General features: G+C 48.4%; 1 protein-coding gene and 1 long non-coding RNA gene across 3 annotated transcripts in view; one reads left to right on the top strand and one right to left on the bottom strand.

The window, feature by feature from the left end:
- rbms3 (RNA binding motif, single stranded interacting protein) overlaps nucleotides 1-25,906 on the top strand; it is a 174,224-nt gene that overhangs the window by 141,241 nt on the left and 7,077 nt on the right. The window contains exons 9-12 of the mRNA XM_029844690.1: nucleotides 9,957-10,000; nucleotides 13,387-13,483; nucleotides 15,982-16,032; nucleotides 23,999-24,109. Coding sequence (XP_029700550.1) covers nucleotides 9,957-10,000; nucleotides 13,387-13,483; nucleotides 15,982-16,032; nucleotides 23,999-24,109 — 303 coding nt within the window. The remainder of the gene's footprint in view (nucleotides 1-9,956; nucleotides 10,001-13,386; nucleotides 13,484-15,981; nucleotides 16,033-23,998; nucleotides 24,110-25,906) is intronic.
- LOC115251667 (uncharacterized) lies at nucleotides 6,543-9,411 on the bottom strand. 2 transcript variants are annotated; one of them, XR_003890188.1, is made up of 3 exons: nucleotides 9,262-9,411; nucleotides 6,797-6,931; nucleotides 6,543-6,683 (listed from the first exon to the last, which is right to left on the bottom strand). It is a non-coding gene; the product is annotated as an uncharacterized lncRNA (long non-coding RNA). The 2 variants fall into 2 exon arrangements; XR_003890187.1 differs by lacking the exon at nucleotides 9,262-9,411 and adding an exon at nucleotides 7,451-7,548.

Below are 25,906 nucleotides of genomic sequence, written 5' to 3'. Positions count from 1 at the left end.
TGAGGTCTCTTTATTGATAATTCATTTATTGTGCTGTAATTTCATTTTCTTTCCTGTCCCTGCTGTTGTTACTGGAAACGCGTACGCCTGAAACCTCGTTAACAGACGTACAGCCTTTTGTCTTCATGCCAGGCTTGAGGAAACTGCTGGGGTTCCTGTTTCTGCAGCTGTTTATATGCTGTCATTCAAGATTCATCATCAGGGGCTGCATGAAAGCTACAAAAACCAGCGTAGACCCAGAATAAATCTAAATCAGGAAGAGTCTCCTCAACAAATCGCCACGGGCGTGGCTGCGGCCCAGGTTTGAACCCTGGAGCCTTCAGAGGAAGCTCAAAAAGTCTGGTCCAGCATATATTCCAGGTGTGGAACTGAGGCTGGTTTCTCCAGGCCAGTGTCACGTATGTGCAGCCATACGTGCTGGAGGTGTGGCTGATGGGCAGTTGTGTGGAATTACAAAGCCATCTGTGGGATTCAGCTGGATAGTTGGGAGTTTCCCGGGTCCCTGGAGGCGCTGGCAGCGTTATAATACTGCTCTAAGAGGACAGTCTGCCCACCCAGGCAGTGGCAAAGACCCCCCCACAAGCAAGTAGAGCCACCACCATAACCCAACTGACCACCTTTATGCTGTAAGAACAAAGACGCTGACACACTTGGTCCATTATGTGTAACGTCTGTGTTTTTTGTCTTAGCTTGCGTCTTATTTGGCTCCGTCCTCTAACTAACATACGCACGCTCACAATGGCGCCGTACTTAATTGGCTCGCTGGCCAGCTGCGGATTAGGGCCACCGATACCGAGGTCGGCTGCAGCAACAAAGATGTTGGCAGGAGGGAGAAGCATATGTTGGTTCGGCATTAGAAACATCTGTTCCCGCCACGTTTTTCAAAGCTCCAGCTAACGCCATTAGCAGTCGACACTTTGGATGATGCCGTTTGAAATGGGTCATCTACCGGGGAGACGGCACTTTGAACATACAGCACCCACCCTTCTCTCTGGGTCGTGCAGAATCAGAATGTGTAGAATCTTTCTATTCATAGTCTTACAAATAGATGGAGAGATGAGTTGAGAGGAAGCCAGACAGAAGATAACCACGTCTGAGAGAGATGCAATGGAGGGAGACGGAGAGAGTGAGAGATGGATTAGCATGTCAGAGACTCCCTACATAACATTACTCTTGTTAAGTGCGCAATAGCTCATCGATCAGGCTTCTACTACCTACATCCAGGGCTCTTCCCTTCCTGTAATCCATAATATGATCTCAGGGCTGCAGGGCTGCAGTGCTGTGGTGCTCCAGGAGCCCTCTATGAGCCCGTCCAACCGAGGGCGGATCAATACTCCCCCATACTAATCTCATACTGCGAGCTGTGGCTTTAAAGACTGGGGTTGGACTGTGGCTGTCTTTTTTTACCACTCCCTTTGTCTCTGTCTGTGAGTCTCTCTATGACTCGGTATCGGTGCTTCCATCTGGAGCCCTCCCCTCTTTGTCTGGCTCGCCGCAGCGCCCTCCTCCCAGCGCACACTCCATTTATCAGTGCGTGTCATTGAGCCATGTGTGCTGTCCCTGTCAGCAAAACGCTGGCAGACCGTCTTCATTTCCACGCTGAGGGATGCGCGGACAGTGGCAGTCGTGAGAGTTATCGACTGGGATCCGTCACAGCCTCCCCTTTGGGAAGCTACCACTGTCTGTCTTCCTGTTTGGTGGCCGTGCTGATCCTGTCATGTGACATCTTGTGTGAATCCCCCCATCCAAATGTTTCATTTCAGTTTTACTATATATTCACACCTCACGACATTTTTTTTCATCATTTTTTAATGAGTGTTGAGTCCCAAATCTCTAAGTTTGAACTTCTCAGTGTGAATATCTTCCCCACTTTTTGACATTGTGATTAATACATAATTCATCACTAACAACAGGTTAATAAATAATGAATATGATTATTTCAGGAACAATTCCACTGACAGGAGGTAATAAGGAATTAACTGTAAGCCACTTCTCATCAATTTTATTTACTCTCTCTTAGTATCTTAACATCTCTCACCTTCTCACCATTTTTCCCATCCCGTCATCATCATCACCACCACCATCATCATCATCATTGGACTTTTAACTCTCTTTTTTCTGTTGCTTTCTTGGAAAGCTTCCTTTTGCTGAAGCTACTTAGGATGAGGTGTTTCGGTTCAAGTGGCTGAGCAGCACCCTGAGTTCAGCCTCTTTAGGGCTTTGCACACACTCAGCAAAGCAACACCGACCCAGTTTGGCTCCATACCATTGTGTAGAACCAGTTTTGTAACAGCCTGTGTGTGTGTGTGTGTGTGGGGGGGGGGGCATTCTTGCTCAGCTGACAGATCCATCCTCCAGGTATGAACAAGTGGATGCGATTCTGACTCTGGTACATTTGGTTGCACATCCCGATTCACATGTATGGATCAAACTGTCATAGAGCCGCTGGTGCCGGACCATCTGCTGCATCCGTGTGGAGGAAGATGAAACAGGATTATCGAGGGCCGGCTTTGTCACGCTGGACCAGAGGAGGAGGCCCATCATGAGTGATAATCACTGATGTACACAGTGGAGTTAATAAATGAAATATGCAGCAAGCCTTCATTTAAATGCCGATTGTTGGTTTAATGTCTCATCCAGAAGTACAGCTGCAGGCGCTTATTGCTTCATTTGCTGTGCTGTTAATGGATCTTTTGATGTGCAGAAAGCCACGACTATCTTTTCAGAGCCACACTCGGCCCGGACGATGATTGAGCCGAAGCCGTGATCGAATTAGGCAATAGTGACAAAGACATCTCCCACCAAAGTGTTTTCATTCGCAGGCGTGTGTGTGATCATATCTGTGTTCGACCCTTATTAAAGTGTTTACTGGATTCTTGCAGCAACCCACATAAAAACAATTAGGAGATCCAAAGAGCCTTGTTAGCGCCGAGTGTGCGCTGTACTCGGAGTCTGTGACCTAAAGATGCAACATCAGCAAGCTAACACGTGCACCCAGTGGCCTAATTTATTCCTGGCTGTGCCACCGATGGGGGTGTGTGGAAAGAAAAGGCGGAAAAAACAAGCTTTCAGGCTGGCAGTCATTTGTTTTGAATGTGTTTACTATTTCAGTGTGGTGTTATGGGCAGAAGGAGTGTGTGTGCCTGTGTGTGTGTGGGGGGGGGGCAGGGCTGGGCTGGGCCACGTCAGGCTGAGATCACAGGGTGGATGGAGGCTGTTGATCTTGGGCTGGAGTCTTAAACAAATTGGCCATTTTGCTGTGGGGACGGGGAGGTAGTCGCAGGCGTAGCGTCAGCACGCTCGGTGTCGGGTTCCCCACATCTCTTAGATAGCTAATTATCTGCCCGAGTGCAAAAGGAGAACTTTGGAAAAGGTTTTTTTATCTTGGGATTTTGTGTTTCGGCAGCTTTTCCCCTCACGCTCCATTCCAGGCCAAAATTTTCACGGCTGAATTTGGCCAGTTTGGTCGCGGCTGAGCAGAACTTACATCATTTATGGTGGCATCAGGAGAGAGAAATGAACTGAAGCTCAATGTTTGAACTCATAAACAGCAAAATATGCTTCAGAAAAGCTCAGAGATCATTTTGTGTGTTGTTGTCACTGCTTTATCAATCCTGAGCGCGTCGCTTCGTCCTGTCATGCGATGTCCTCTGCTATCAAGTCCCCAGCACCTCTCGCATGTGGAGCGGAGATTAGAGCATCAACAGTCCTCTCCGTAGGTGTCATCTCTGACACGATGAAAGGTCCTGCTCCCCCCCCCCCCGGCAGCCCCGTGTCGTCAGAGCGGCCGTGTCACGAGCTGCCAGGCCTGTAATGGGAATGTGATGACAGGACAGCCGTCAGGACGCGTCTGAGCCAGCAGGTGCAGAACAGCAGCAGTTCTGTGGACAAACGGGCCGGTTCACCACTGTCGAGCTTCTGACCTGAACAACCCGTCTGGGGAACAAGTGTTTGATACTGGTGCTGGTTCTCAGTCGACACGTCGTGGTCAGCCACCTGCTTCCCTTATCTTTCGCTCTCTCCACTGGTTTGTGTCTTGTTTCCTTCACTCCTTCTCTTCTCTTTTGTTCCCAACTGTCCCCGTTCCTGCTCTCATCTCTGCTGCTCTCAGATTCCAATCTTGCTGACACAGACTGAAAAAAGGGACCAATGCTGTTAAAACCCCATATCCTCAGCCAAGGGTGACCCCCATTTTTCTCATGAGAACAGCTCACGAAAGCCCCCCCCCCCCCCCCTTTTTTCTCTGCATTCATTTCTTTATCCGGTTTGGTCGGCCTCAGTGCACACCTGGAGCTCAACTATAAAAAGATGCACACTCAGACCTTTAGCCTGATGTCCTTTATCACTGTATTAGAACCAGCCTTCAATATAAAATCATTTAGGCAGAAACTGTCGTATATACAGGGCTTTTCTTTCTAATAATTGGTTAATAAGAGGGTTTTTTCTTTGATTTTGGTCTTGGTTGCTCCAGAATCAGAAGCCTTGGTATGTTTGACAGCTTTCTCACCCCTCTGGTACGAACGCTCGTGGAGAAAGGCATACAATTACAAATTAAAGAAAAAGATGTCTTTAGAAGTAAAACAGTGGGGGATAAGGCTTCAGAAACAGGAATGCCTTCTAGAAATGAGCTTTGGCTGCCAGTGCGGTGCTGCTTTACTCTCTCAGAGGTATTTACAAGAGCGATTACTGTGATTATTATTTCAACAATACCCTGCAATGCTCTTTCATAAGCTGCCAGCCAAGGCCAGAGTAGGAACGGGCTGCCAGCATTGGGATTTGGGGATTTTCTCAATTGTTAGTTGTGTCTGGAATTTTGTCTAAGCGCTCCGTTGGGGGGGCAGAGTGGAGGAGGAGATGGAGAGATAGAGATGTGATGGTGGCTGAAAAGAAATGCAAAGTGGTGGAGAAGGGCTTAAACCTCTCTGATGGGTCACAGGATGGAGGTATCCAAACATCATTTTGTTTTCTTTCCCTTTCTGTGCAGCTCCTACGGAGCCTTTGCTGTGTAAATTTGCAGACGGAGGACAGAAGAAACGCCAGAGCCAGAGCAAGTACCCCCAGAATGGGAGACCGTGGCACAGAGAGGGCGAGGTAAGATGTCCGGCCGTTGCCCAAGCTGACCCCCTCAGAAGGTCTCGGTAGAATAGACCAAAAAATATCTCCGTCCGAATGAGGTGTTCGGTTTACCCTGACCAATGGGTGCTTCATCCATGCTCACCTTCACTTTCTATGCTGCTCTTCCTCCACACCCCTGCAAACGTCATCATCTGGGACTCTTGGAAGGTGACGGTGAAGCGTGAGGGTGGCTCGCTTCTCCAAGTCCTCTCTTTTGCTCCTCATCTCGTAACACTGACAAACTCACTGGATATGAAAAGCAAGCTGCAACATGCACCACATCAGAGTTTCCTTCAGCACAGTCAGTGTCTAGAGCTGATAACTGCCAAAGCCACATAAACCAAATAAGCCTTTTTCCATTGCAGCAGAATGACGTTCTAAACAAGTTGTTTACTGCTGATGTAATGCTATTCCTGTTAACCGTCGCCGCCCTTCTCGCAACATCTGGATTTGCTGTCTGTCATTGGAATTCACCCTCAGTCGTACGACTGTTAAAAAGGACGAAGACAATTACCCGAGATATGGATCAAACTGTCCACTCGTGTCTCCACACGTCACGGGAGTGCACCTCGAACCTGTGGAAACCAGAAGTGGCGAGCATTCATCAACAGCACGTGGAGGCCAGCCTGAGCTGTGTTCTCGGGATCCCAACTACCTCAGTGGGGAGGACACACAGAGGAGACAGGTGGCGGACTGTTCCAGAGAGTCAATACACACACGCACACACGCATTCAGCGATGCTGACAGTTGTGCTGAAACGGCAGCATGTGAGACCTGGAGGGATGAAATGTTTGTCCTTGAGGACCCACGCTCCCTACGTGTCCGCGTGGGTGGTGCAGGCTTCATGTGTCTGACTGGAGCCCTGCATGGCCGTGTCTGCCCGTCACATGTTCAGCAGCCATGACACCCCTAACCCAGTGCAGCCTGCTCCACCATCACACTGCTGCTCAGCGGCCCCTCGTAGGCTCACACTCCGCTGGCGTATGTGTGATGAATGGCTTGAATGTGCGTGCCCCCTCTGCCCCGCCCATCCATCCGTTTCCTGTTAAACGCAGGTGAGAGGCAGGAATAGGCCGTAGCGAGGTCACCGGTCCACCACAGAACACATCATTGACCCACACGGATACAGAGGGTCCGAGGGTCCAGTCATCCCAGCGGCATGTTATTGATCTACGGGAGGGAGCCTGGAAAACAAGACGATTAAACGTCTCGGTTGTCGTGTGCAACTATATAGTTTGATTTTGTAGAATCTGAGCAAAGCAAAACAATCTTCAAATTGCAATTTAACACTTTAATGTTAAATGAGCAAATACAATCTTCTTCAGCTGGCTGATTTTCTCCCAACAGTGGATTAAAGTATTGTGATGATATCACTGTGTTAGTTTAGCAGGCTGCAGGCCCTTTTTGATTAAAGTCCTGTTATTAAGCATGAATAAAAGTCCAGAATCCACTCATTATGTGGCCTGCTTTATTCATTCTTATGTCCTCTGTAGTTGCCCCCAGCTGAGCATAGATGCCAGTATAGATGTAAAGTAACTCCAGCACAGTTGCTTCATGCACACGGTGATCTGAAAACAGCAGATAGAATTTTAATTTATTAGTGGGCCAGTCAGAACCTGTCCATGGGAGAGACTGTGTTTCCAGAGTATATTTCAATATGCCGTTTCCTTTTTTTCCTCACATTGTTTCGTCATTCTCTCCACCTTGCCCTCTCTCCCTCTCCCACATTGTTTCTTCTGCGTTTGAAGTGTGTTTCGCTGTTTGAAGTCTTCCCAGATCCCCCAGCAACATATGGCTGGAGAGAAGCTTACTGTGTCTAAGAAAAGTGGAAAAAAGAGAGAACACATTGCACGATCAGTCAGGAATTGTGGGGATTGAATTCTGCAGGGGGGCTGCTAACGGCTGAGGAAGATGACAGATTTCCTTATAAACTATCCGAAGTGGAAATCTTGCTGGTCGTCAATGTCTCACGCTGCCAAACTTCATAATTTTGTAAAATGCAGACAGAGGCACATTTTACACACAAGCAACGTGGCTGTTTGTTGTTTGATTCCTGCCTCCTTACGCTCACTTCTTTTCTTTTTTACCAACTCCAAACTTTCAAAGTCACACTTCCCAAGCAAATACTCCAGGGAAATGAGTGTAGATGAAAAAACATCCGCCATTTCACTCTGTGAAAGCCTGACAGATGTCCGTGTGTGTGTGTGTGTGTGTGTGCATGTGTGTGGGTGTGTGTGTGCGTGTGTGTGTGTGTGTGTGTGTGTGTGTGTGGGAGTTTTCCGCTCTAACTGCACCACAAATATTGTTCTCTTTTCTAAATAATTGCTCCACTGACCTTTTGATCTGTGAAAAAGACCCCATAGAGCTATGAATTTAAAGAAGGCAAGTCACCCTCACATCCATGTGATCCTTTTGGAATTTCGTGGTTTTCTGCATCAATTTGTTAAGAAAAAGAAAAGAAAGTCATCATCAAGTATGGATAAATATAATAGCAAAAGAATCCGATCTTTCATGTCTTTATGAAACACGCATTCATCATTCAAACCCTCCTCGACCAAGCACTTCCTGTAGCTGCCGAGCCGACATCGCTCCGGACCTCTCGTGTCTCCAACTCTCTCCAAATGCTTCCGGAGCTTCTCCGGTATGTTGAGCCGAGGTTCTGACTTGGCCGCTCTGCTCTGGTGTTTTGAGTCATTATCCTGTTCCATCAGCCGGTTTCTGCACATCTACAGACATCTTCACGTTATCCCGATTCACTTGGGAATCCCCGTTCCTCCGATCCTGGAATCCTGACATTTCCTCCACCGCAATCAACGGTTGGGACGGAGAATCCGTGATGATATGCAGGGTCCTTTGATATGCAGGGTCCACATTGTGCCAGTGCCGCTGCGGAGTCTCACTGTGCTCTTTAGCAAACGTCAGGCGAGCAGCAATGTTCTCTTTAGTTAGAAGCAGCTTCCTTTGTGGGATTCCAGGTTGTTTGTTCAGTGTTTTCTGTACAGTCGAGCCCTGAATACAGATGGAAGCCCGCGAAGCCTCTCCAGCTTTAGCTGTTGCTAGGGCCTCTTTCTTTACATCACGGATGAGGCTCTGTTGGTGCCCAGACCTTGGCAGAGTAGCTCCAGTCCCAAAGTCGCTTCAATTGAAGATCGTTAGCCCAACTGGAGACCGGTGGATTTCTAAAGGCTCTGAAATCACTTTACAACCCTTTTGAGCGTCGTGTAAAAGAACAAAAGTTGATGGTAGACCCCCTTAAGGCTCTTTTTGGCAAAGCATGGGTCACCTCAGACTTGTTTTTATCATTCAAAGGAGCCGTAGTTCACACCTCCATCCCATTTTTCTCCAAGGTTAGCTCTTTTTTCCAACACTATGAGGTTTAAATTATTCTTCTCAGTCTATGACAGATCCGAGGACCTTTAGCGTCATTATTTTAAGCACAATATAATTAATGTGGCCACATTTTCAGAAAAAAAATGCAGACAATCATCTTGATCCGTATACTTTGATGCAAGAATGGAATAATTACATGTTATATTAGCTTAACTCTAAATTGCCGGGTGACGGACATGTCAAATAATGGTTCCTCTACGGATCTTTCCTCACAAACGGTGAGCAGCTGGTCTGACGAGAGGACAGCGAAACACCGGTCCATGTGGGCCCATAAAAGCTCACAGAAACATGCAGAAACGGAGGTTATGGACGGAACCCTTAGCTTTCAATGTCATTTCATCTCAGTCAATCACTGCTTGTTCTCACAGCTAAATACTTTTGCCCTCCTCCGCCCAGCAGAACGATCCAAAAGCTGACAGAATCAGTAATTAGTCGTTGGCTGTGCAGGCTTCACCCTGTCTGGTGTGGATTTCATTAGCCCGTGGAATCAAGGACAGCACTCGGGGGAGTCATCAGCCTCACAGACAGCTGACCATGTTATTAGCACACACACACACACACACACACACACACGCACACACACACGCTGGCGGTTCAAGTTTCTATCATTTTCAAGTTCCCCAGCAACACGAGGCAGATGTGTGGATTTAGGGAACAGTCGGGAATGTTAAATACAGTCACATAATTCAAACACAGATATCAGCTGTTCGATCCAGTTTCCTTTTAGATCAACAGTACAATGTTGCTTCCTCCCACCTGACTGCAGCGCACCAGCCTGACACACGTGCACACGTGCACGGTCACATCACAGACAAGGAAGTGGCGTTCCCATGACGTCCATTCAGTGAACATTCTCGGCCCGGTCACTCTTGTGGGCCAATCCCCTCCTCCAAGCCTGGATCCACATTCCATGAAAGCCCAGCACAGGTGGCCCCAAGGAGAAACAAGGGCCGAAGGTCACACGGAAGGATGGAAATAAGGAGGGAAATAGAGCAAAAGGGACACACAGACCAAAGGGACGGATGCAAAAAGGAAGAGAGACGAGAACAAGGCGCACGTGTGTATCCTGATGAAATCTGCTACCCTCAGCAGACTCCCGTTAAAAGAAATCGGATTAGCCTTCCTCTGAGAGAAGCTTCGGGAATGCAGATGACGGATTGGAGCACATTTCACTCTTGGACTTGAGGGCCACACACACACACAAACACACGCACACACACAATTTAAATAGTTTCAATCACTTCAGAAGAAGGCTCAGCACACTTTGACCTTGACGACCCCGGAACAGAAACACATGAGCGGGTTCTTCCTGCCGTCCGAGTGTGAGTGGACGGTATCTGCTTTGAACGTCTGCAACAGAATAGCAGGAAGAGGAATGAGAGAATATTATTGGGAATAATTTGTCTTCTCGTTATTGATTTTGAATGCTAATTCTCTCTCTCCCCCCCCAGACTGGGATGGCGTTAACATACGACCCCACTGCAATGCAGAATGGGTAAGAGCTGCACGTCCAATCCATCCTCTGCACCAGCTAATACACTCACTTCTTGGCTCAATACGGCTGCCATACATAAAGATTAATGTTGTGTCTCCACTTTGTTGCTCTTTGATTAAGGAAATCTATATGGACTTCAAATATCTGTTTCGCTGGTTGTGCAGGATGAGAAATAGCAGAGGGTCGCTGAGTGTGCGTGTGTGTGCCCGGGTCTTCTCGTAAGCGTGTGTGTGTGTGTTTTCTTGCGTCTTATTGTCATGACTTAATGGTGCTGGGGAAATAAATGACCCGGCAACGTGCTTTATTTTTCCCCTCCTCGCTGATGCCGGATGGAGGACAAAGGTTCTTCATATCTCCCTCGGAGTCGTTCAGAGGAAAAACCTCATTCTCCAGTTCCTAAACAACCTGTCCTGCAGTGGCTCAAAGTGAATCTCAGCCACAGAAGTGGATAAAAAACAGCGCTCATTTCCAAAAGCCTCAACTTTAAGTATCTGCTGGGTTCCAAATAAGGCAAATAACATTTCCAGCCAGGCGGAGCAGGAACGCCGGAGTCTTAATGCGCTCACGCCGGAGCTGCGTTCAGCCTGATGAGTCTAGTTCCACCTCTCCAACCAGCCCGAGCTGGGGAGCAGCAACCCTGAAAGTATCTCGTTTTATTTTGTTACACAGGAGAAGCCAGATTGAACAGATAAATAAATAAGCATTTTACCTTTATGATTCATGTCAATGGAAAAAAGTTCAAGCTAAACGTGGATAACAAGCGCTCCACGCACACACACACACGCACGCACGCACACACACACACACACACGCACGCACACACACGCACACACACACACGTCTGCGACTGTGTTTTCAGGTGCTCGTTGTTCTTATTTTATTCTTATCAGTAAGTCTTGATGGCAGCTGGATAAGAAAATCAAACCTTTTCTTCCAGCTTTGCTTCCGATCAACGTCTGCACCACTATTACAAACGTATGGTCATTTATGGTCATTTATGGTCATTTATGGTCATTTAAGGTCATTTATGGTCATTTATGGTCAACTTATGGGTATGATTTAATTGATGAGGATTGGCAGGATTAAGGAAAGAGGCAGAACATCAGGACCCCGATGAAAACCTTGACTTTGATCACTGTTCTGGCTAATTTTCTGGAGTAGAATGATCATTTTACAGAGGAATAGAATCTTACCACCTCTGCACCACACAGACACGATGAAAGCTTCGTTATTCAATATTTAATCAGACAGAAAACGAACTGGGTAATACAATATCATCTGATCCAGGATATTGATAAGATACAGAGCAGATTTATTGGTCTTTGCTTCACATCCAGGAATATGTGCTCACGCCTTCTGAGGAGGAGGCTTGTTGGAACTCAGCTGAACCCAAACTCAGCTCAGCGCTGTCTCCGGACGCCCCTTAACTCCAACCTTCCTGAAGCTTTTTACTAGCTCAGCAGTTCGCCTCTCCTGCCGAACGCAGCAAGAAACACACCTGCCTTCCCCTTTCAGGACGTCCGATAGGTTGCGCTTCCTGAAACAAAACCCTGGTTTTTCGTTGCGGCGCACAAGTGTCGAACACATTCGTTCCCTTCGTGACCACTGAAGAGGTGGCGCTGCGGCCCCAACAGCTTCACCCACACGGTGGTGCTGGTCTCTATCGGACCCTTCAGAGGCACCAAATATTACAGGCACCAGTTGAGCTGAAATGAGGAAAACTGTTGGGAAAATCTTGCCAGTAACTTTTAAACCATTTGGGGGTAATGCTACTAAACTCACTAGCAATGTTGCTAGTGTCAATCAAAGGGTGTGGAGATAGAATTCACCTGTTTTTGACAGCAGAACCATCAATAATTCCACCGTGCAGACAGAAGTGTGGATTATTGATGATTGTGAATAAATGTGTCCCTGCTGTCTCCTAATGTGTGAGTATTCTTCATCCTTGAGTACTTGTGCCCTGCGTGGAGCTTCTCCTGGAACCAGGCTGGTCTGGGATCAGGGATAAGAAACAACCAGCATTGAATCAGACCACAAACAATAATTACATCCAGGAGATTCTCGCAGTTTTGCACAAATTTAGCTGTTGCCTGAAGCCAAATACCTCCAGTAGCGCAGCGCGGCCATTTTTACGCCGCTAACTTCCTGATTTCCTCCCAGTGAAACGCACAGCACCAGTCTTTGATGTTTCCTCAGGGCAAATTAGGCCGTTCAATTTAATCACAGCCAAAAATATTGTACACAGCAGCGTAAGCTATTTCAACAACCTAATAAGCAACGCACAAGAGCTGCTTCCGATCTGTTTTATCCCCGTGTTTATTGGTTTCAGTGCTCATTGTTTGCAATTTCACATCATTGCTGCACGCAAATGCACGGTAATTAGAATCGCAAAATTACTCCGGTTTTTCCTCCGATGTCCGTTTTTCCAATTTTCTGAAAATAGGAGGGAATTTTTGAAGTCCTAATGCAACTTTTTATGCGGTCAAGAAAAAAACCTGAACGTCTGCAGAAGTTATTAAAGCCCAAAACACACAAGCGTAAATATAAACAGTGTTTGGACGTGCTTGCTTTGGGATGTTGAGATGTGGAGTCGGTGCAGTCTGAAACCCTGCTGCTGTATTTTGAAATAGAACTGCAGCTTTTAAAAGCCTGTCGCTGTCATGTGTAATGCCCACACTAATATGAGCTTCAGTTGGAGTGACAGGGACTATTGGACACTGAGGATGTCTGCCAGGGATCACAGTGACCCCTGCTTCTGCAGACCTTCAGCGGCGAGATAAAACAGCGTAGCCATCCACTCCGCTTCTCTTCATCTCACGCCAGCTCACCTTCTTGAAATGCATTACGTTTCCTCCAGGCCGGCTCCACACACACTCCTTCACACACTCCGGCAGCGTGGCCCTAATATTAGTATCCTCCCTTATATGATGACAACACTCAATTTGATGTGATCGGACCCGACTTTTCAATTGAAAGTCCTGCCTGCTACTTCATGAAACTTTTATTTGGCTTTCCAAATACAATATAGGACCGAGTGTGTGACCGTACAAGGTCCAGCATAGAGTGTGTGTTCTCTGCTCAATTACTAGTCAAGAGCAAATTGCAATTTTTGACCTGCAGAATGAGGATATTTTAGGGAAGTGAGGACCTTCTGGCTGGTCCCACGGTGGAGGCTGAGTTGGTTGGTTTGGGCCAGAGTAGGGGGCTGAGGAGCACATAACCATGGGTAAACAGGCGTGTGTGTGTGTGTGTGTGTGTGTGTTTGAGAGAGATATCATTGTTACATTCCTTTGTAATGGTTTTTTTTTTACAACAGATGTGAGCTTGGCCATTTATTTATCGGTCTTCTATTTGATTTTGACTGACTTTTCTTCGCCTCTTGGCAGGTTCTACTCTTCGCCTTACAGTATCGCCACCAACCGCATGATTGCACAGACCTCCATCACGCCCTTCATCGCTGCTTCTCCCGTCTCCACATATCAGGTAGGCTACTGGGCCGGGCGCCACGGAGAGGCCAGAGTGAATGAATGCTCCTGTGTTTCTGTGCTGCTCCGCTCCGCGGTGACATCTGCTCCGTAGGCGGCGAGCACAACAGGCGTGTGAACACAAGCAGCAAATTTAGAAAAAAGAAAAAAATGCCGACAGTCTTGAAAACTGGAATCATTCATCAGGACCGAAAGTGTTTGAAGTGTTTTGAAGAAACAAATTTCTCCCTCTCAGCCTCGGGACCTCGTTCTTTTCTGCATCTGCTAAGAAGATGAAGGTTTGTTTGTTTTCCACTTTGTTATTTACTCCAGCTAAATTTGATCGCGTTCCCTCCTCCTCCGTGGTGAATTTCCACATTCACCACGTCAGTGATGAGCAGAGTAATGAAACGTGCGGGACGTCGAGAGCTTGGACCGCCTTCCGTCCACGTCCGCGTCCATGAAGCGGCCTCAGCCAGGTCTCAACATGGAGGTGCTGCCGTGGCCTTTCGGGCCCCCATCACGTACCTTTGCTTGGTATGCAGAGAGACCCGGAGGGGACGGAAGATAAGAATATAGAAGAGACAAATGGAGAGAGGCAGGAGAGGTATCGCAGTGGTGGTCGTGATGGTAACGGCTGAGGGAGGGTGGGCTGAAGGTTGCGGCGCCCGACTTTGAGCTACGCTTGATTAAAACTCTGGTCCAGTACCTGCGGAGGAGGGGGGGGGGGGGGGGGGGGGGGGGGGGGGGGGGGGGGGGGGGGGGGGGGGAGCGGGCCAAGGCGCATCTCTAATCTGCTCTCGGAAGGCTTCCCAAATTGATTTATCAAAAACAATGACCGGGCTTTTGAGGAATATTAATCCTCACAGTTTCAATATCGGCCGGTGCCGCTGCTGCTCCCTGTAATATTGCCCTTCAGCCAGCCGCGTCAGGAAGGTGAGTCCTTTAGCTTCTGTTCAAAGGCAGAGAGGGAAAACATCAAAGATTCAGCCCCGCCCAACAGACAACAGCCCTTATGGAAGAAGCTTTCTTTTGTACAAATCCCATATTTAGTTCTTTTAGCTGCTGTTTGATGACACAGATTTCTGAAATCGGCGAACGGCCATGCTAACGGCGGCGTTCCGCCCTCGTTAAAGCCTGGCCGCCGTGCGCTGGAACAACCGTTGGCTTCATTTCTGAGGAGAAACGGCTTTGATGTCCACATGACAGCCGCCAGTGGAGGCCAAATCTCCACCTAGATCTGAGCTGGAGCCGCCCGCCAGCCGCAGCCTGGTTTACATCAGTGTCGTAAAGGCTGGCGTGGAGCGGAGCTGTGTGGATTAGAGCAGCAAACTGGCAGAGCTGTGCTGGAGCCGAATGGCCGACCAATCAGGTGCAGCGCCTCTGAGCCGCTGCCAGAGGTGGTAACACCAGGCCAGGGGGGGCAGGAGTTCCGTACACAGTGGTGGATCACAGTGGTGGATCACAGTGGTGTCGAGAGCACTGGAAGGTGGTCACATCAAGTCCAAACCAGGTTCCCCCACAACCAGCCTCCCTGTGACTGCTGGTTCTTTTCTTTTATGATTTTCAACGTGTGTGTTTGGTTTTTAGTCATAATGTGAGTGAGAGGAGCAGAACTGGGTCGGTGTTAGAGGTTCATCCCAGAAACGGACCTGGGACGAGCTGGGCCCTGCTGAGCTCCACCAGAACCCTGCAAAGAATCCACCAGTGTGTGTGTGAGAGTGTGTGTGTGTGTGTGTGTGTCTGTGTGTGTCTCTGTGTCTGTGTGTCTCTGTGTGTGTGTGTCTCTCTGTGAGTGTGTGTGTGTGTGTGTGTGTGTGTGTGTGTGTGTGTGCTCTCTTGCTGGGAGAACAAACACTGCCGTGTACAAACACACTTGGCTCCATGTTATAGAAGATCCAGCTTGTTTGGCTGTGGATCCAAATCCCGCCTTCCTGTTGGCTCTCAGGATTGATTGCTCTTACAGCACATTATTCCATGTTTGTCTTTGTTTAATCTAATCATTTTCCCGGGATCAGTGGCCAGCCTGGGTGTTTGTCTGCCACAAGCTGTCTGCTTCTCCTCTCCAGCATGTGGAAATTCTCCGTTTGTTCCGCCAGTCCTGCACCTTCAGGCTCATTCTTTCACATCCACACCAGCAAACAAGCTTTTGTCGGATTCCTCTCTGAAATCAGAAGGAAAATCTCTCAGTCCCACTTTACAGTTTCAAACTTTTCAATAATAAGCTCTCCGTCCTTCAAATATTCACAGGCATTAGCATTATGATGGAGAAGCGGGTTATTATAGGTTGTGTGAGGAGTCACACCAATAATGAGGAGACGGGCAGATTTAGTGCCTTGAGACTTCCCAACTCATTTTGATATTCCGTGGAAAGTTCAGGCCTTTTTGCTGCCTTGGACCCACAGCGACGACTTTCACCTCCGACCCAACAGTATTTAAAGGTTTTAAAGGTAAAACATGGATATAAAGAGCGGTTTGAAGTGACCGTGTGGACGTTTTCTGCTTATCTCTGCGCAGGTCCAGAGTACGTCATGGATGCCTCATCAACAATATGTTATGCAACCTACAGTAAGTATCCTCCTGCTGCGCATGGCGCCGATGAAAAGGCGTGAGAGGAACCTTTCGGGATACTTTCATGAAATATACTTGACAACAGTAGAAACAGCTAAATGCTTCTCTCCCATTTCCATCACAAATATTCGTCCTCTTGCTGCTGAAAGCTTTATATTCCAGGAATCAGTTCCACGTTCCTCATAGCGATTGTTGCTATGCGCTGTTTGCATCCTTCATGATGTAGCAATCGAGGATATTGAGCGGTGAGGACATCCTGGCTTTAAAAGAGCCGCTGCAGTGTGTGTGAGAGATGCTTCATCTCAACAGGTTCTGGCTTTTCACGTTTGTTAGATGCATTTTATCACCTTGTGTGTTACATTCTTTATGGGCATGAAACAGAAACAAGCGTGGCCTTGAAATACCGAAGCAAGAGCCCTTGAGGGGTTTATGGAAGAGCCTGAAATGTGCAGGTGTGTCAGGTGGACGATAATATAACCGAAATCTGGCATAATCAGAATGATAGCATAAATTATTTTCTCTCAGGCCAATGTTACATCTAATAAATCAAACAGCTTTATAATTAAAGTACTTCATTACTGTGTACTAATGAGTAATTAAATATGCATGCAGGATGAGTATATAATTTCTTTACTGAACGCTGCGAACCGTTTATGTGCAGCGCCTCACTTAGCTTTAGCCTTTTAGCGGTGGCTCTGTAAACATTGTTTAGGACAATGGATATTGACTGACGGCTTGAATTAAACACTGAGTTAAAGAACAAACATCACAATGTATGGATTTTACGTCGTCCATGCGTTTGGCATCGGCCGTCCTGTCACTCGTTCCTCACCGTCGGTGGACTCGTTGGAATATGGCGGCCTCAAGCCACCCGCTGAGCCGTGGAGCAGTTGTTAGCCTGATGCGGCGAGGACCCCCCCGCTGGCCCTTCACTCCCTCCCTCCCTCCCTCCCTCACTCACTCACTCCCTCACTCACTCACTCACTCACTCACTCACTCACTCACTCACTCCTCACTACTCACTCACTCACTCACTCACTCACTCACTCACTCCCTCACTCCCTCACTCCCTCCCTCACTCACTCACTCACTCCCTCACTCACTCACTCCCTCACTCACTCCCTCACTCCCTCCCTCACTCACTCCCTCCCTCACTCCCTCCCTCACTCCCTCACTCCCTCCTTCACTCACTCACTCACTCCCTCACTCACTCACTCACTCACTGTCTTCACTCACTCGCTCCCTCACTCACTCACTCACTCACTCACTCACTCACTGTCCTCCCTCCCTCCCTCCCTCACTCCCTCCCTCACTCCCTCACTCACTGTCCTCCCTCACTCACTCACTCACTCACTCACTCACTCACTCACTCACTGTCCTCCCTCCCTCCCTCCCTCACTCCCTCCCTCACTCCCTCACTCACTGTCCTCCCTCCCTCCCTCCCTCCCTCCCTCACTCACTCACTCACTCACTCACTCACTCACTCACTCACTCACTCACTCACTCACTCCCTCACTCACTCACTCCCTCACTCACTCACTCACTCACTCACTCACTCACTCACTCACTCACTCACTCACTCCCTCACTCACTCACTCACTCCCTCCCTCACTCACTGTCCTCCCTCCCTCCCTCCCTCCCTCACTCACTCACTCACTCACTCACTCACTCACTCACTCACTCACTCACTAGAGGACAGGTGCTTACAGGTGGAACAGCTAATCCCGTACCGAGAGAGCCAACTGTTATTACAGTTATACAACACTTATACCATTGTTTTGCAATGGTATAACAGTTTCCTTCCTGTGTCCACAGTGTTTCAGGCTCTCCACCCATGTGTTGTTGTGCTGTCAGCACACAGGCAGAACACACACAGCCTGCGCCACCGTGTTTTCGTGACACATGTTTGTGCGGCCTGTACGTGTTATGTGATTCCGTATGTGTGGTCCGTGCTGCTTTGCAACCAGCCTGTCCGGCTGTCTGATAGCCGTCGGCTTCCAGCCTTATGTCACGAGGCCTTCCTGGCATTAGCCAGCGGCCACACTGTGGTGTCTTTCTCATCAAGATTTGTGCCAGAAGTAGCCATGTGGGCCACAAACATCCCCACGGTCGCGTCTCCATTGTGTTCGCGGTGCTGTTTGGCAGCAGACTGCTGTGAGGCGCTAACCCCAGCTGTCACAGACATCAGTGGATAGCTACCAATCTGTCCCCTTTATGCCGCACGCTCATGTCAGCCACCTACACAAGCAGCCGACGACCACGTACACACACCCAGGCCGACGACCACGTACACACACCCAGGCCGACGACCACGTACACACACCCAGGCCTACGACCACGTACACACACCCAGGCCGACGACCACGTACACACACCCAGGCCGACGACCACGTACACACGCCCAGGCCTACGACCACGTACACACGCCCAGGCCGACGACCACGTACACACGCCCAGGCCTACGACCACGTACACACACCCAGGCCGACGACCACGTACACACGCCCAGGCCGACGACCACGTACACACACCCAGGCCGACGACCACGTACACACACCCAGCCCACCACCAGTTCAATGAATCACATCAAATTAGCCAGGCATGCTAACTCCAGGCGCTCGGGGGCCTCCTCAAAGCATTAAAAACCAATTGATTGTGCAGTTTGGCTTCTTCCACCACGAGTGGTTTGTTAAGTCAGTGGCGCGGAATGCAAAGGCACTCCTGGTGACGAGGCAATATGGAGACAGCCGAGCATGAACGCGCAAGAAAGCAGAGGTATCCTGTCACAATAGGTAAACCGTGGGAGAGTTCTCATGAAAGAAAATCTTTGGCTTAATGACAGTCCAGCTTCTTCACTGAATCATGACTCACTGTCACATTTCTCATTTCCCAAACGCACCATTCCTGTAAACACCGCAGGTCTAAACAAAGTTAATCTGCAGAGATTTCGGTCAGATATTATTATACAGGACAGGATAATGACAAATCCCAAGCAACGTGCCGGGGACGCAGCATCATCCGTGTTAGCAGAACGGTTCTGAGCAGGAACAGAGTTGGCCAGGTGTCCACCATGGAGGAGCCTGGTTGATGCCTGGTTGATGGATGGTGGCAGGGATGAGTCAGATAGGAAACTCTGCTGCACAGATCAAAGCATCATCGTCGGTCGTCGACAGAATCTGTTCACGACCCCTTTAAGAGCGCCGTCCATAGGCCCCTCCCCTGTATAGATCCCGTGTCCATATAGAGTTAAAGATTGTTAAGGCTGAGGCGTTGCTGCACAGTACATCACAGCGTGCTTCAGCAGAGGCGTTTGTTGTTATCGGGGCAGATTACGTTTGACAGGTCCATCCATATGGAACTCCACTCATCCAGTCGGTGGACTCTGATAGCTGGAGAGAGCGAACAGCTTTCAAAGTCTGTTTATGGCCAATTAATGGGCCAGATGCACTCTGCAGTGGCTCTTGTTAGAAAGTGACAGCACCTCCTTAAGTGGACAGCTGAATATGTGGCAGCATATCCTTTTGTCTGCGCTCGTGATCTGTCGTCCTTTTCCTTTAGTCTCTCTCTTATGCTGTGGATTTTTTGGCAGCCCAGTAAAGCATGAGCACCTCCCTTCATGCCTGGACATTGTTATTCAGGCCAAAAGAAACGTGAAGAGTAAGAACAACATACTCTTTATGCTAACTCTCCATGACTTCTAGATCATCAATCATGCCCCTGACTACAGTGTTGGCCCGACGCAGCACAGCTGTCTTCCTTCATGACTTATCCATCCTTTTTTCCCTTTTCCATCTGTAAACTTTATGTGCTTGAGTGCATTAGCCCTTAAATTCTGAAGGTGAATAGTTAAATACCTCAGCTGTTCCCAAGTCTGCTGTCACTGCCTCTCAATAGATGCTTGCCAGGCGTCTCAGGATTGAACCCATGACTATCTGACCTCCTTGAATGCAGGAGAATCACACGCTGCCTGATGCTAATCTCAAAAATTCTCCGTGGATTCCAAAAGAGGAACGTTATGTTGGCTCGTGGATTCGACCGGCGAGGCACATTTGGAGACTCCGGTCGTCCTTGACTTGCTTTCTCTGCCTTTTCTCTCTCGTTATTGCTCTTCGGATACTCTCATTTCTCTTCTGCTACGTTGCCCCTCATTCCGGTGCGAACGTGCTGGAAAGTGAGTGTCTTCCACTCTGCTCATTTTCCAGCCTTCAGGAAAAAGAGCTTTTCAAGTCGCTGCAGGAGTTTGCGCTTCTTTCTTCATGGGGATTAACGGTCATTAACGGTCATTAACAGTCAGCAAAAACGCTTAAATTCAAATGCTTCAGAACCGAGACAACGTTGTGGAGAGCAGCGCCGTACCATGAAATCCCAAAATGTGAATTATCGCCCTGTTCTCCCAGTAATTTGCAACACAACACAGAGCGTCTGTGAGGGGAACGTGTCCGTCCTGTTGTCTTTGGAATTAAGTCACTCAGAAGTGGTTGGGATGGAAAACTGCTCCCTTTGCTTTGTGCCCCACTGCGATGTTGGACGTCGTTCCTTTAGGCCCACTTTAACGACCTGAAAATGGGACGTAAGTTTATACAATTCTGAATTGGCCTGCTTTATTGTGATCTGCTGGATCGTAACACATAAAGCACAAAAAGCTGCCAGAGCTAAAAAAAAAAAAGAAAAGAAGTCTATCAGGCTTCATTAGCCTGCTCTGATCCTTTAATTGGATTTCTCATCTCCTTTTTTTGGCTTTTGCAAACAGAGTAAATATTCTGGAGAGCTCTTTCTGTGTGAAGTGATCCATTTGTCTGCGAAATGCTCTCAGAGAACGGCTGAGCGTGGCGAGGAACGGACCGCCCACGAAGACATGACAAATGGTGTTACATGCTTCATCTAGCACGCTTCTCCTCTCTCACGTGGGCTTGGACAGAATGAAACGCTCCCTTTAAATCCATGCAAACACCGAACCCTCCTCAAAAGCAACCTGTTACGCGTTTCTCCTCGATAAGAACTTCATTACAGTGAACATTTTTAATCATAGGAGTCATAACAAGAGTTCAGATGAATGGTTTGGCTCGTTCTCCCACACGCCGATTTATTCATGCAGGAGAGAAGCCAGCGGCGCTGCCACGAACGCTCTCCGTCACTGTCAGTTAAACATCAACGTGCTTTCTGCAGCACATCACGCTCAACCTGGGTGGATAATGAAGGCCTGTGTTTCAGAGCCGCTCCATCCAGACTCTGCCGGCTTTCCTCGATTGACAGACAAAAAGTAATAAGTGAGATTGATCCATCATAGTAGCTGCTTAAGTTCAAGACGGAGTTCGGACGGATGATTCAGATCCCTGCCCAAGGTGAAAACCTCTCGTTATGTGTTAACGAGTGTCACTAACGCAACGAGTCACGTTTGATGGAGACGGACAGAGTTGTGTTTCATTCTTATTTAGGAGTCCGTTCAACTGTCAGTAAATACAAACCCAAATCAGGGGCAGGAACGGTCCTGCTGGATTAGGTGCTGGACGAGTCCTCAGTTTTATGGATGGAGAGTTGGGATTCACTCAGTAGATGAGCGACTGCAGGACCACTGGGGACGGAGCTGCTTGGGTTCTGCACAGAACTGTGCTTGTTGATTAGGCCAATGTTTGCAAAGTGACGTTTGAGGCTCCAGCGTCAGGCGACACTTTGCCATCTTTCACGAGCTGGAACGGCGTCGTATTCCTGTGTGTAGCGCTGTTGAAGCCACGTCACTCCTGTCCGTCCGATCGATCGGGCCGAGGACAGCACATGTGCTGATCTTAGCTTGTGCTTCAGCGCCGGCTGAGGTTATGCAGCACTTGAATCGCTCCTGCAGGGAGAACAAAGCCCAGCCTCACAACTGAACCGCAGCCGACGCTCCTGCTGTAGCAGACGTTGGCGTCCTCTCCTCCGGACACACGAGCGACGCTCTGACCGGCTTCTTTCGCCGACACCTTCTCACTCTTGAGCTCTTCACCTGTCGCGAGGCCGTCCAGACCTCGGGCCGCAGTGTCCTCGGGTTCTGGTGTCCACTGCTTGTTACAGTTCCGGACGTCTGCACTGAAACCTGCGGGTGCACCAGGCGACGGCCGCCACGCAGCCTGGGGCTGTTTAGTCAGGAGGGGGGCGGCAGCACCAGCGCCTGAAGGTGCTGATATATCAGCACCAGAAGCAACAGTGTAGATGGCAATAATGCTGGATGTTATTACCTGCAGCAGCAATACACATGCACATAAAGGCCAGCTCTGGGGTGCGCACGTGCACGTGATTCCCGTCTTCGATTGGTTTTTCTGATACATTAGTAGACATTTGGGAGACATTTTGAAGGATGCTGTCTAGATGTTACATTACATGCAGTGATACGTGGTTCTAGACCCACCGGCGTGTTCCGTGGCTCCAGGTCCCGTCCAGCCATTATGTGTCATGGATCAGGCGGTAAAACACTCTATCTGTGTGACATTTATGTATCGGCCGTACCCGCTGTACAGCTATCATTCCTGATCAGCAGCAGACCATGTAATGGGTATCGGCTGATACCAAGCAGCGCTCCATCAGCTGGAATGTTGCTTTTTATTTATTATTATTATTTTAGACAGCTGCTTTTGGGGAGTTTTGGCCCTTGTTTTGGCTGACTCTTCGGTGTCTTTGACTCCATCATTCTGCTGTATATCAGCATCTGAGCGGCCAGTTTGCTACTGTGGTGATCCAATGCAAGATCAATATGATCTGCAGCAGGTTTGTGCGCAGACACACCCTCTCCTGAAACGCACGTACGTCCGTGGAAGGTATCTGCAAACATCAGCTCATACATTTACAGCAGATACATCTACAGCATCCATTAGCTTGATCTTTCCCTGGGAGAGGACAAATCAAAAGCATACATCATCTATTTGTGTCTGTTTCTATTCCCCCCCAGGTTGGACACACATGCACACACACATGCACACACACATGCACACACACACATGCACACACACACGCACACACACGGAGCCATGCCCACTAAAACCTCCTCTCTCACAGACACTCAGTTCCACAAACACAGAAAATCGAAATCACAAATCGGCTTAACTCTCCCTGACACATCTGTGAATTAAGCCTTTCCGTTGCTCTCCCTTTCCCATTATAAAGGCATTGTCAGGGGCTGAATCACTAAAAGGTAGCCCACAGCTCCCGCCACTCTGCTCTCGCTCCTCCTCTTTCTCTCTCGTCCTCTCCTTCTTCTCATATCTTTGTGCTGCCTTTGTCTTCTCTCCCTCTCCCTTCGTGTCTGTCCTCTCTCTAATTCTCTCTCTTCCTCTCTTCATCTCTCCCTCCAGTCTTCCTCATGACCTCCATCAGCTAATCGTCTGTCTTCTGTCCTCTCTCTGCCGTCCCGTCTTTCCTTTCCTTGTTCTGTCCATCCCAGCCTGTGCTGATTCATTGAATTAAGCTGTCTTTGTGATAATTAGGTTTGCTTCTGGAGAAAACCACCTGAACCGTGTATCAATGGACATACATGTTGCATATCTTTGAAGACTTGGTTTGTTTCTTGACTTTGAAGCTTTGAGAACATTTATGGAATTAAAATAATGGATTGTTCTCCTTTGATTTCACCTTTTGATAACTAAGATTGTTCCAAACCTCAAGTGAAAATGAACATCATCTGCTGATGGCATTGTTCTCCACATTCCTCCTTACACAAATTTGTGGAAGCAGACTTTAAAATGTGTTAACGTCTGACCGGCTGGTAATGCTGTTTACTAAACCCTGTTGTTGGAGCATTATTGCTTGTCATTTACCCGTCTATATCATTCTAATACTGAGTGAATGAGCGAGCGAGCGAGCGATGACACAGGGCTTCCTGGAAGCGCAGCAGTGTTCCGCTGTTTTCCATTGATATTTTGGTGACTCCTCTGAGGAACAATCATATGGATTGTCTCTGCTTGGCCACTCACGTCCTCCCCATCTCCTCCACCAGGGTGCAGTGATCACGCCAACCATGGACCACACTATGTCCATGCAGCCTGCCAGCATGATGGGCCCTATCACACAGCAGATGAACCATCTGTCCCTGGGCACTACAGGAAGTGTGAGTACGATGCATGTAATCAACTTGGTCATTCTCAGAGTGCTCATGGCTGCCAGCTGCACTGTCTCCTCTCACGTCTCATTCATCATATATTTTGCCACAAATTCAATATTCACAAAAAGAAAATATTTTAAAAAGCCCTATTTTTGTGAAAGTGCTCCAGATTTTTGCACCGTGAGGCTGTTTGGGTCAGATTTGACCCGTATTTATATTGATGTTAGGTCTAATTAGAAAGAATGGTTGTTTTAGGGATGCTTGTGAAGCCGAACGGGCGACACAATCGAATGTGGGACGACTTCTACACCTCTCCTGAGTTTGGTTGGAGGCTCCTAACGAAGGAAATTCCAACGGTTGGCACTGTGAGGTGGAACAAATGAGCTGCCAGCCACTCTGATTACTACAAGAGGAAGAGATGGCTTTTCTGAGCCCGCTTTCACCCACAGTTGTTTCATACGTGCATGATCGAGAATCTTCATGAGCCAATGACACGATGCTGCGCAGGTGAGCGCTCGGGAAGACAGAAGAGCAGGAATCTCTCCTGACAGCAACACCAGGAGAGGAGGAGTCGAAAACTGTAGCAGAGCAGCAGGAACCTCCAGAGGATATCACAACACCACCGACATATCAGCCTAAATACCCACAATGCCTTGGTCAGATGGCGGAGCTGAACCCTGCCTGGAGGGCAAGCAGGTCCTTTTCCAGGGGCCCACAGCAACCTCAGCAGCATTGTGAGGGCGGTGCGGCGGTCTGAGGCTGAACCTGATCAACTTTTACCACCAGAATGGGCACAAAAGGGAAAGAGAAGCAACTTTTGCCCTGAAAACGACTTGAAAACAGGGACAACCTGCAGCTTAGGTGGAAGAGACACACGTTGACCACCACTGCTCTGTCTCTCATACGTTTTGTTGATTAAATTGCATCTAGAGTTCCACAATGTTCATGCTATTTTTGTTCAATTCAGCAGGATATATTTAAATCATTACAGCTATTATGTTTTATATAAAACAGGACCTGATCCGTGGCGTAAAGCCAGAGGACACGAACCCCACGTACTCGTTCAGTAACAGGTTTTGACTTTCTGTGTCAATGAAATTAAATCTTAATCATTTGTTGGGTTAAAAAAGGAATCTTTTGATAGGCTGTTGTGTCTTTACTTATTTTGTTTACTCTGCATCTGTGTTGCAACTCTTGTGGGGACTTTAGCAAGAGTAGCTTCTTCCATTTCCTGACAAGGAAGCCAAACCTCCCACACTGTCGCCACATCATTTGTGTTCTTTCTCCACCAGATTTTGTGCATATTTCCTCCCTGATCTTCAACATTTCACACATTTCCTCTGAAGCTTACGGCTACGACGCAGCTTTTCTCTTTCAGCCTCTTTCTCACACTTTCTGCCTTTATAGACGCTGCGAATCACACATCAGTTGTCGGTTGTGCTGATTCCAAACACACACACATTCACACAGTCACCAACACCTAAACCTGGAACTCACCCGTGTTTCAGGATCAAGTCGACTTAAAGGTCTCACACAGCTCAGAAGCTTGACTTCCTGCCCTCACCCTGTTGCCCTGAGGGCAGGCAAGGGGCAGCTTTACTGTGGCACTATATTTGATGTGTGTGTGTGTGTGTGTGTGTGTGTGTGCGCGTTACAGAGAGGCGTTGTACGGTTACACATGTGTTTCCAGGTGATCTGGACTGAGTGTGACGCCATGTTGGCCCCGTCAGGAATGCCCCCACCTTCATCTGCCCCAGCTGTGCTAACAGGCAGGATTAGAGACGGGCTAATCTGTGATGATGG

The sequence above is a fragment of the Takifugu rubripes genome, chromosome 12 (assembly GCF_901000725.2).
Source record: "Takifugu rubripes chromosome 12, fTakRub1.2, whole genome shotgun sequence".
NCBI classification, from domain to species: domain Eukaryota; kingdom Metazoa; phylum Chordata; class Actinopteri; order Tetraodontiformes; family Tetraodontidae; genus Takifugu; species Takifugu rubripes.
The sequence above is the reverse complement of the archived record's forward strand: the minus strand, read 5'-3'. Positions and strand labels throughout refer to the sequence as shown.